This window comes from Hydra vulgaris, chromosome 08, assembly GCF_038396675.1.
Source record: "Hydra vulgaris chromosome 08, alternate assembly HydraT2T_AEP".
In the NCBI taxonomy this organism is placed as follows: Eukaryota; Metazoa; Cnidaria; class Hydrozoa; order Anthoathecata; family Hydridae; genus Hydra; species Hydra vulgaris.
Window position 1 is genome coordinate 53,315,029 of NC_088927.1, and position 12,545 is coordinate 53,327,573.

The following is a 12,545-nucleotide window of genomic DNA, read 5'->3' on the forward strand; positions in this document are numbered from 1 at the left end:
CTAGCTGCAGGATGAGGCTAGTTTGATTCCTTCTATCTACAGGAATGCAAGACCCACGGAGAAGATATTTTCACTGGTAACGTGATAGCAATTATCAAGAACTGGCACAACCCCACTCTGAAACCGTTACCCCGTTATCACAACGGTCTTAACTTACGATATAAACATTCTGGCCAGGCCGAACCCAACCCAAAATTAACAAACCAAGCTCCAATTCATCACAACTTTCCAATTCATCACAACCTACTGCACCGCAGATCAACAACGAAATTGTTGAAACTGAAGTTAACAAGTGTCGAGATCAATGTTGACACTAATTCTGGAAAAGAAAGCATCAACGAGAAAGAAAATATTCTAAAAATCGAAAAGGCACGATCCACCCAACCAACGAGAAAATGTTTAGGGCAGTTGGAATGCGGTGCCCCCTAAAAACTAATAATCACTACGGATTTAAAAGTAGCCATGCCTTTAGAGGAAGTTTGTTTTTCAGAAGAAAATGAGGGAATGTTTTATGATGACGAAACTGATTCGCTAATAATAGACGAACAATACGATAGCCAAACTGGTGCGGAAAAGAAATCGTTAGATTATTACTCTTTCTTATTTTTTCTTTTCATTTTCCTTTTTTTTTAACTTTCTCAAATCAGACTTTTATTTCGGATTTTTTTGTTCTAAACTTTTACTTTTTTTTTTCCTTTCTACAAAAAATCTTTTTTCGAGTTTTTCCGTTCTATTTTGTAACTTCTCATTAATTATGCGTGTCACGTTTTCTAAGTGCGTAAGCTGTGGTAATCTGTAATTGTTGTAGATTGCGCTTTTGTGTAAAATGTTATGGTCCGGTGCGTCTATCTGTTCGTATTACGTCAGTTCAATCAAAAACTCGTGCTTTAAGGTTAAGGTTTATATGTTTGTTCTTTTTATATCAGGTTGTAAAATTATTATATTCATGTTTAAGGTACACGAGTTTTCAATTTAGGAAACCTGATCCTCTTCATCATGGCTATTAATATTTTAACGTGCAACATAAACGGTCTAAACGACCAAGTCAAACGCGATAATTTTTTTGGGTTTCTTAAAAAGTCCACCTTCGATCTTATCCTTCAGGAAACAAAATCCGGACCGTCCACTTTTAAACAGTGGGGTGACGAATGGACTGGAACTCTATTTGGAACTCTGGTCCGAGTCGTAACTGTTGTGGGGAGGCAGTTCTCTCTAAATCAAATGTTTCTTTTGAACTAAAAAGGGACAATAACGGGAGAATATTAAACGTCAAAATAAAAATTGTTACAAGTTTCCCAACAAAAGAGAATTCACATGGCGCAATCAGATGATTAAATGTAGACTCGACAGAATCTACCGCCCCAATAAAGTCGCCAAAAAAACAACATATACCAAATTTCTCAGAAACACTTTTTCCGACCACGAGTTCGTGACAACAACTGTCAATTTTAGTAAAAATAGGATACTGGAAATTAAATTGCTTCCTTTTGGAAATAGTGGTGCATAGGCAGAAAACTGAACTCCTAATTCAAAATTGGCAAACTAAAAAACGGTCCTATACGTCAATTTTAAAATGGTGGGACAACTGCAAACTTTTTGTTAGGGCTGAATTACGACACATTTCGATACAGGAAAGTGCAATAAACAAAAAAAAAAGTCAAAAGGATTGAAAACGAAATCCAACGGGAGCGACAAAACGCTAACCCGAATTCGAAAACGCAATGCTCTTTTCTTGCTCCAGTTTTCCGGAGCGTTTATTCGCACGAAACAAAAACTAATCGAAGAAGGAGAAAAACCTTCCATATTTTTGTATAATTTGGAAAAAGTTCAACAGCGGAACAAGTCAATTACCGAAATTTGCAAGGATGACGGCACATTAACGAGTGAACCTGGTGAAATACTAAACTCCCTGGTTTCATATTATAAAAACATTTACACCGAAACTAGTTTATGCAGAGACAGCCAAAATTATGTCTTGTCACACATTACTAAACGTTTTAATGATGATAAATATCAATTTTTAAATACCCGTCGAACCGGTGTGGAATTAAAAGAAGCCCTTTTTAAATTTAAAAACGGAAAATCTCCGGGCTATGACGGACATCCAGCTAAATTTCATAAAACCTTTTGACAAACTTTAGAAAAAGATTTTGAAGAACTTGCCTACGAAATACTTTTTGAAGAGAAAAAAACCAGCCACTCTATGAAAAAATCAATTATTTCACTGATTCCCAAACATGGAGATCTTACCGAATGCAAAAACTGGAGGCCCATATCCTTAATCGGCGCTGATTACAAAATAATCACAAAAGCGCTGGCCCTAAGACTTGCAAATGTAATGGGGAAAATTGTGGAACCAAATCAAACTTGCGGAATCCCAGGCAGAATAATACTCTCAAATTTACATTTAGTCCGTGATCTTATAGATTACGTAGGATTTAAAAATCTACCAAGTTTCATTTTATCTATAGACCAAGAAAAGGCGTTTGACAAAGTCGATTGTGCGTTTCAACTGCAAATTCTCCGAAATTCAATCTCGGAGAAATTTTTGTATCTTTTGTTAACACTCTGTATTCAGAAGTTTCGGCATCTGTTCTGAACTGCGGTTTTTTGTCGGTCTTCTTTTCTACGGAAAAAGGAGTCAGACAAGGTGACCCTCTCTTCTGCTGTATGTTTTTGTTGCCGAAGCTCTTGCTTTGGCGGTTAGAGCAGATAGCAGAACAGAGAGTTTCTCACTACCAGGAACACCTTAAAATGCAGCAGTACGCAGACGATTCGAACTTTTTTTGCCAGGGACCTAAAATCTGTCCACCAATTTTTTGAAAATGTAAAACTGTTTGAAAAAGCAGGTTCAGTGATCAATGCCTCAAAAACTAAGGATCTTGCTCTTGGGGATTTTGATCCTAAATTGTACCCAGAATTGGATAACATAGAGTGGAACAATAACACCGGTTTGAAAATGTAGGGTGTAACTTTTTACACCAGACTAAGTTATACTACTGATTTCAACTGGCTAGTAACAAAATATAAAAATCAAGTTTCTGGGACTACGTACTTTGTCACTTAGGGCAAAGACTATGTTGATAAATGCGTTTGAAATGTCAAAACTGTGGTTTCTTGCAAACGTACTGCCCGTTCCCGAACGGGTAACAGAACGTCTGCACAGAGCCATTTTCGAAAATCTGTGGCAAAAGACCAATTTCAATCCGGTCAAGAAATAGACACTTTTTTTACCCGTCAAAAGTGGGAGTTTTATTGGAACTTTATCACCGAAGGAGCAAAGTCTTGCACTTCGTCTTAAATCACTCTTTCAACTGAAAGAATGCGAAGAGGACAATGCTCACGAATATTAATACTTTTCAAAGTATTGGTTGGCGAGTTCACTTATAAACTTTACCAAAATCAAAAACCTGGAAATTTTTAAAGCAGAACAATTTTCCCAAAATATTGGGACGATAAAACGTCTCAGTACTACAAAACAACAATCGAAATATTAGGCAAAAACGGGTCCTTTAACTTACCCCTAAAAACAACAAAAATTTTTTACTTAGAAGTGGCAAAAAACAATAAGACAGTCGTGCCAGCAGAACTTTTCTGAAACGGTTCAACAAAAACAACAATGCAGTGGACCCAAATTTGGAAGAAAAACTTCACCTCCCACGCATGCGGACCGAATCAAAATATCCTCTTTCGTTTTTTACACAACAGATTACCTTCTGCGGCCTTGCTAGCCAAAAGCACAAGGCAACAGATCGTCAAAAATAACAAATGCAAAACTTGTGGTAAAATCGAGGACAACATCCACATCTTTGCTTACTGTCCTCCTTCTGTTGACATTTGGGAGTATTTTAAACATGTATATAACTCCTTTACATCCCGAAACAATTTTTCTCCAATAAATTCGATTTTCTCGATTGAAAGAGCGATTTTATTAACCATCATGAGTGCAATATGGAACAGTAGCTGCCACCACTTGTTCAGTAACAGAAAAATTGACCCAATGGCAGTGATCAGGGTAATAATCAGAAACGTTAGGAATATTATTACCTTAAAATATAATTATCATGTTCTATAATTATTATAGAAACACCACGGACATTTTCTGTGAATATTTTTGTATTAAAAATGTTTTCTGTCAAGTAGAGAATGGAAATCTGAAACTAAACATATGAGCTAAAATAAAACAACGGCTCGTTGTATGTCTAATAAAGATTTCTTTCCCTCTTGCAATTTTTTCTGTTATACAACAAAATTATTATTATATATGATTAGCAAATCACTGCCAGCCCTTATTTTATGAAATATTATTTTAACACATAAGTTTTTATCTATAGTGTTTGTAATGTAATGTTTATGTAAAAGTCCTGTAATTCTTTTTAATTTGTTTTGATATAAGCCCTTCTTTTACCTTATGAATGTTTCTTTAAACTATCTTAGAATTTCTCCTTTTTTTAACCTAATCTAAACTCTCGATTTCTTTCCGCAAAACGGCTCTAAAATAAAATACCAAAAATACAAAAAAATATAAAATCATAAAACACCAAAAAAATATAAAATCAAAAACACACACAAAAAAAAAATAATATAATTTAAATAGAAAATAGCAATGTATGTATAAATAACAATGTTCATATATATATATGAACATTGTTAAACCTATATATTGTAAAACATCATAAACAAAACCTGAGTAAATGTATCTTTAAAAAAAAATTGGAAATATTTATCATTTTGTAAATAAAAAAAAAATAAAAAAATTAATTTTCCAAAACCCTGCAACAACAAAACGTCTCATTACTACAAAACAACAATTGAAATCTTAGGCAAAAGCAAGTCTTGTCTGTCCCTATTTAACAGGAGTTTAACAAATCCCCTAAAATCAACAAAAATTTTTTAATAAACAAAAAAAAAAAAAAGCAGTCAGCAGAAAACAAAATACCCTCTTTTATTTTTAAAGAACAGTCAACATTCTGTTAGCGAAAGCATAAGGCAACAGATCGTTAAAAATAACATATGCAAAACTTGTGGTAAAGTTGAGGACAACATTCACATCTTTTCTTTCTGTCCTATTTTTGTTGAAATATGGAAGTATTTTAAACATGTATATAACTCTTTGACATCCTAAAACAATTTTTGTCCGATAAATTTTGTTTTCTTGATTGAAACAGCTTAAAGCTTTTATATTTCTCGTTCATTCATTGCCATCTTAATTATGCAAATATTGCTTGGCATAAACAAAATAAGTACAAATAAAAATAAAATAAAAAATATTTAATAAACAAAAGCATGCAATCAATCGGAATCATGTTCAATGTGGGCCGTTATCCACACTTTCAAGCATTACTTGTTTATTCAAATATAATGAATATTTATCAATTAAATGTCTTTCAAATCCTTATATTTATGTTCAAAATTAATAAAAATATATCTCCTAAAATATTTTACCCATTATTCAAAATAAATCGGAATAGATATTTAACCAGATTTTCAAATAACAGTTATATTCAACCCAAAAGTTATTTTGCGGCAACTGAATTTTCAATTTTTACTAGAGGGCCGAAATTATGGAATAAAATTTTAACTAATGAACTAAAAACAACTTCTACGCTTAACGAGTTTAAGAATAAATTGAAGCAAAAACTACTGATGAATAACGTAACGCTCAGCTTTTCTGAAGTTTTAATGATTGCTACTGATAAACTTACCCAACAGTTTTACGTTTGTCATTATGAGCTTGACGATCTTAGAAAAGATTGTGCCACTCGTTATTGCATAAATACTTCCGTTTTTGTTTTTTTTTATAAAAAATATACATAAAAAAATATGGTTTATAAGAGTTATTCACCTATGACAAGGTATATGCTGGTGTAAAAGGAAAACTTCAGGATTATGCGTATTTGCTTGCATGCTTTTTAGTAATATAGTTTCTTTGTACTAATTCTTTTTTTAATTTTTTTAAATTTTTCTTAACCAATGCAAAAACAAAAAGTTTAAGTAGGACTTTAGGACCGATTGATTTTTATTTTATTAAGTATTTAGAAAAACGTTTGTATATTATATAGTGTTACGTTTTTAATTTTGTTGTCTTAATTTACTGTGAAGACTAAGGGGCTTGATGATAAGACCAATTTCTGTCAACTTTTTTGTATTAAAGACGTTTTTTGTCAAGTAGAGAATAGTAGAGAATAGGAAAATCTATACGTATGAGCTAAATAAAACAACGGCTTTAAGTAAGATATGCATGTTTAGTAAACTTTAGTAAAGTTTCGTATTCTCTATATTTTACCAACCACAATATTGTTATTTATGCTTATTAATTAATCGCTGCCATAATAATTGTTTTTATCTGCAGCGATGAATATTAAATTTATATAAATGTTTTTATGGCATTTGTAATAACTTTAATTCTATGCTTGTCAATGTTGCTGTATCGTAAGAGGGCTGTGATTTAATTTAATTTTGTGCTCGTCGTAGGAGGGCTGTGAGTGTAGTATTTTTGTTGGAAACTTTTATTTACCAAACGCTTTATTTTAATTTTTAAATATCCTTTTTTAATCATAAACGGCTTCTTTTTTTGGATTCCTCAACAAATTAAAAAAACATAAAAAAATATAAAATTGAGAATCAAAACATATTAAGAAAATTTAAAAAAATTTAAAATAAAAAATTAAAAAATATACATATTATAAACAGTAAAAACTTCTATATTGGAAATATTCTATACTGTAAAACCTTTTTGTTATATTATCCTGAGACAATGTAATATTATAAAACTGTAAATGTTTATTAAAAAAAAAGAAAAAGAAAAGTAAGAGTAAGAATACATTAAGGACAGGTGTCTCTCAGGTGGAAGCAGAATGTGTACCCGAAAATAATAAAGATATAAACGAAAACCAGTGGCAAAAGAAAGCAAACCAAAACAAATGAATATAGATATAGAAAATTTGCAAATACCAATTGACTGTATAGCAGAGGGTAATAATATCGTTGTCGATAATAAAAAAAATATAGCATATAATGACAATGCAATGGAAGAATCGCAAGAGTTGAAAACTACCAAAAAAATTAAAACCACAATAAAAGATTCTGAAAAAAAAAAATAACATTATCGAAACTTTATCTGAAGAAAATAAACAAAGAAAAGAGAAAAAAACAAATAAAACACAACCACCAGAATTTAATTCAATAACCCAACTAACCGAAAAAAATGCGATTGATGCTATTACAGATATTGAAAAGGTGAACAAACTGATTGATGCGAGTGAATTTAAACGAATTCAACCATTTTCAACGAAACCAACTGATTGATGCCAGTGAATTTGAATCGATTTCAAAATTATAAATAGCGATGAGATAACCATATGCAACAATAACGACTTAAACGAGTGTAAATTAGATGACTGTAAAAAAATGGAGTTAACAAGATATGTGAAATGAAAAAAAGCTGAATATAAAAAACTAAAGCTCGAGAAGCGTTTAGCATATAAAAACGTGAAAAGGAAAGCAATAGACCAAGTGAATGGATAGTTAAAAAAACAAAAAAAAAAAGAAAAAAAAAGATGATCAACTTAAAAAAGCAAAAATAAACATTAACTATCGCATCGATTAGTACTAATGATATAATATCTCTTCATCGTGTTATAGTATATTATTATATGGTATATTGTGGTAACTATGGTAACGGGTGAGGAAAAATTAGTTACACAAAAATCAAAGCCTAATATATTTTAATAAAATAAAAGCAAAATTTTTTTAAATATCCTTTTTTAAGTTAATACAATATTCATTTTATCAAAATTACTTTTTATAAACCGATAGCATTTCCTTGTGGGCTATTAATCTAAGATACCTTTTATAAGTGATTGTAAAATGTTGCGTCAATTTTTCTCAAACACGCATTGATACGCCCAATCAATTATTGTGAACTTTTAACCTCCCATCAACCCTCTACACATTCTGAGCCAATATTTCCCAAAAAATTTGTCTTTTGATCGACGTTGAATTTATGTGCAAGTTTTCTTTGACTTACACTATTTCGATGTTGGTCAACCTGCGAAGTTTTGATTTTTTTTGCCACGATGATGGGCGTCCATAATTTTTTATAAACACTGTCCTGTAAGCTGTCGATTGATATAATTATATGGGGTTTTGCGACAGATTCCTTCTTTATTATAATGGTAAGCAACTTCAGCTTTGGTAGCTTTTGGATTTTTTACAAAATAATTTTTGACATTATATTGAAGACCTGCTCCTTCTTTGCCGCTTAACATTTTTTTTGAGTAATTTTTTAAATAAAACTAGAATATTTAAAAATACAAATTACAATCGAATGCTAAAATATAATAGTATGGATTTCAAGCAAAACTAAGTTAACTTTTGTGTAACTAAGTTCTTCTCACCCGTTATATACGGTATGTATTCTGGTATAGTAGTAAAAATTAAAAGTACTAATTAAAAAAGTTACATAAACAATAAAATTTTAAAACCATTAAAAAAAACAAATAAAAATTATTTTACGAAAACGAAATAAAACTTATAAAATTATATTGAAAAGTATAACAAAAAAACAACTTTTTAGTATGCTTTAGTAGTTTTTTTTTTAAGTTTTTAAACTTGTAAAGTATAACCAAGCAAGACGTAATTGCAACTCTATTTAAAATATGGATTTTTTTAACGTTAAGTTACATTTAAGCTTACACTTTTCGAGTTTAAAAAAAACATTAATATCGTGTTTTTTTTTAACGTATAACACTAAATAATAGATCTAATATATTTTTATTAAACAAATGCAATTAAATCATTAATTGCACTTTGCAATCAGATGCTTACGCTGCCGAAAATTATGATGATCGTATTTCCCAGTAGCTTTTATCGGTGCTGTGGTTTATCCTTCTCCGGCTAATTGCCATATAAAGGCCACATTACCAAGGACCGCGAAGACAAGTTCGGCTCCTAAAGGAACGTTATAACCCGCTCTACGGACCAAGAGTAAAGTGATTTAAGGAAGATCGAAGATATGTTAAAGTGGAAGATAGAAGTAGTCGATTTAGATAGATAGCATAAAGACAGCGGACAGGATTGCACGCAATGTTAGAAGGTGCAATTAAAATTTGTTCGCGAATTAATTTTATTAAATACGAAACGACCCAGTAGCTTTTATTGCGTACGTTTTAAGTTATATCTCTAAAGGTTGAACAAGATTGCGGAAAATTATTTAAAGAATGATAAATTTATGCTTGTGGCTGCATATTTTTGACGACCTAAACTTTTTTATTTAATCATTTTTTTTATCTGTTAGGGCAAAGTAACCTAATAATGTCCGGGTTTAATTTAGAGCCAAATTTGGGTCAGCTTTTGTAACATTTATTTACTTGGCGGGACATCTACCTAGTTGATTAATATTATTTTGTGTTTCTTTGATATATCCATGTTTTATTTGAGCTTTTGTAAATGTTTCTTTTAGTCTTGATTTTTTAGAAATCTTATTTTTGTCAAGGTTAGTAGAAGTAAATATTTTATACCGACGGAAGTCATTTTTGTTTTTTTCAAGCAACTTTGAGATGCATTTAACGAAGTATTCCTTCGGGTTCGGCTTTATGATATATTTTGATCTGTTTTGTTAGTTTATTATGTTTATGTGAACTGTTTTTTTTTGTCAACACACGAAAGAAAGAAGCATAAATGTAGCCCAAACTCAAAGATCTCAAATAGTCTCAATAATAGCCACTCGTTTGTCCAAATAAGAGCCGTGGCTCTTATATGGTACTAACGTGGCTATTATAAAGATCTTAGTGTAATTTATACTGTATAAACACTATAAAGTAAAATTGATTTCCATTTTTCTTAAATGCATCAGCTATTTATATAAACATAACATATAGGCAACTACTGATGTAACATTAATTTACTATATAGCTAGTAAATATATATATATATATATATATATATATATATATATATATATATATATATATATATATATATATATATATATATATATATATGTATTTAATATCATTTTTAAGTCTATATTTTAAAGCTTGTATATTATTTCTTTAAGTTGATTTTAATCATGGAAAGCACAAAATGGAACAAGAAAATAAAAAATAAAACTGCCTCTAGTTTTAACTCAAAGTTTACCCAGAAAGTGACAAAGATTAAGAGATATCAGTGGTCTAGTGTTGATATGACAAATGCAATTGCAGCTGTCGAAATTAGTTCAATGTCACAACGAGAAGCTGCATTACAGTTCAGTGTTCACCGGTCATTCCTTGGTAAATATTTTAGAGGAGATTCAGTTCTTGGTGTTAGACCTGGACCTAGTCCAATATTATCTAGCAATTTAGAGGACAAGTTAGTTGAATATGCAGCAACAAGGGCTACACTTGGATTTGGATCTGGAAAAAGACAATTTAAAAAATATGGTTCTGATTTAGCCATGAAACACAATTTAAAGTTTAAACATTCAACTTCTTCAGAAAAATGGTGGCGCCTATTCAATAAGCGACATAAAAATTTAGTTTTGCGAAAGCCTGAAGGTACTTCATCAGTTCGCCATCAATGCATGTCTGTTCCAAAAGTAGCAAAATATTTCTATTCACTGCATGAAGTTTTGCAGGAAACTCATGCACTTTTAAAGCCATCTTTGATTTGGAATATGGATGAGTCCGGGTTACAGATGGACTTTAAACCTCCAAAAACAATTGCAAAAAGAGGTACAAAACACCTTCAATCTCGTACAACAAGAAAATGTGAAACCATAACCATTATTGCTGCTATAAATGCTGCAAGTTGTTTAGTGCCTCCACATTTAATAGAAAAAGATAAAACAATTAGGTCTTTTCAATCTTTCAATACTACAGATGCACCTTCAGGCTCAAATTGGAGTTTTATAGAAACAGGTTGGACAAAGGAAGGGAATGCTTGTCTTTGGTTCATTAATACTTTCTTGCCTAACATAGGCAGAGATAGGCCACACGTTCTCATAGTTGATGGCCACGATTCTCATAACTCAGTTGAATTATTGTCTGTTGCAATCGAAAATAATATTCATATTGTGGAAATGCCAGCACAATGTTTGCATTGGCTCCAGCCTCTAGATCGAACAGTATTTGGTCCTCTTAAAACATATTACAATCAAATCTGTCATGAATTTATAAATAAATATCCTGGAGTTACTGTTGACAAGCCAACTTTTTGTGGTCTTTTCAAGAAAACCTGGGACCAAGCCCTCACAGCTGATAATATTATTTCAGGGTTTCAATCATGTGGCATACAATCCATCTGCTATTCCAAGCACAGCTTACTTGCCTAATTCTATCTATTCCATGCAACAACTGCTTGATCAAAATGATCTGCTTGAATCAAGTTTGCAACCCATTAAAACCGACACTAGAATAACAACATCAGAAAATTTGATAGAAGAAGGAGTTGATTTTGAAATAGAATCAAGCACAAATAAATCTGAAAAACGTCTGAAAATAAAAAAACATATAACACTGATTTGGTAAACCTTTACAATAATACTGCTTCTTTGGTTTGGGATACTTATTTAACACATGAGCAGTTTACAACTTTCAACTTCTGTATTCAGAATAGTTATGACATTCCAGATCCTTTGTATAAAGTATATAAAGAATTCAAACTGAAAAAAAGTTCATACATAAACGATGTTTTTGACATAGGTGTTCCAGTGTGAAATGAAAACACGGATCTTCCTATTCCAATTCTAAATGACACCATTGTTCAGTCAAATTCTATGCCAAATGAAATCACAGGCCAGCCTTGTTATTTGACCAATGAAACCCCCTCTCATTATAATCAGATGCCAAATGAAGCTATTGTTCAGCCTATTCTGACACCAATTCAGTCTTGTACACAGGATTCTGTTAATGATAGTGACAATCAGAGGCGTAGAAAGAATTTTTTGGTGTTAAAGATAGGTAACTTCCAGACATGGAGCAAACTCCAAACATTTATATGTTTATACTTATGTCAAATAATGAGGGTTTGCAAAAAATTGCGATTATTGGAGGCTGGGAACAAAAAAGCCGAAAAAATTTCGCCCCCCCTGCCCCAAACGTGAGAGCAACAAGTTGATGAAGTATTTTTTGTACTATTCTTAACTAGACTTATATTCATCGATAAATTTTAAGTTTCATAGTATTATCTATTAGCGTTCAAAAATTATTACCATATAAAACTTGCAACCCCCTCAAATTGAGGGGGGTTTAAACTTTATATGGTCATAATTTTTGAACGCTAAAATATTTCAAAATGAAATCTAAAATTTATCGATGAATATAAGTCTAGTTAAGAATAGTACAAAAAATACTTCATCAACTTGTTGCTCTCACGTTTGGGGCAGGGGGGGGGGGCAAAAATTTTGGGGCTTTTTTGTTCCCAGCTTCCAATCATCGCAATTTTTTGCAAACCCTCATTATTTGACATAAGTATAAACATATAAATGTTTGGAGTTTGCTCCATGTCTGGAAGTTACCTATCTCAAACACCAAAAAATTCTTTCTACGCCTCTGGTGACAATG

At 31.4% G+C, this 12,545-nt stretch overlaps 1 protein-coding gene across 1 annotated transcript; it reads left to right on the forward strand.

Moving 5' to 3' along the window:
- Window positions 1–10,072: 10,072 nt before the first annotated feature.
- LOC136083433 (uncharacterized) lies at window positions 10,073–11,314 on the forward strand. The gene has a single exon (XM_065802833.1). It carries the CDS (start codon window positions 10,073–10,075, stop codon window positions 11,312–11,314), a length of 1,242 nt encoding a protein of 413 aa, XP_065658905.1.
- Window positions 11,315–12,545: the final 1,231 nt, after the last annotated feature.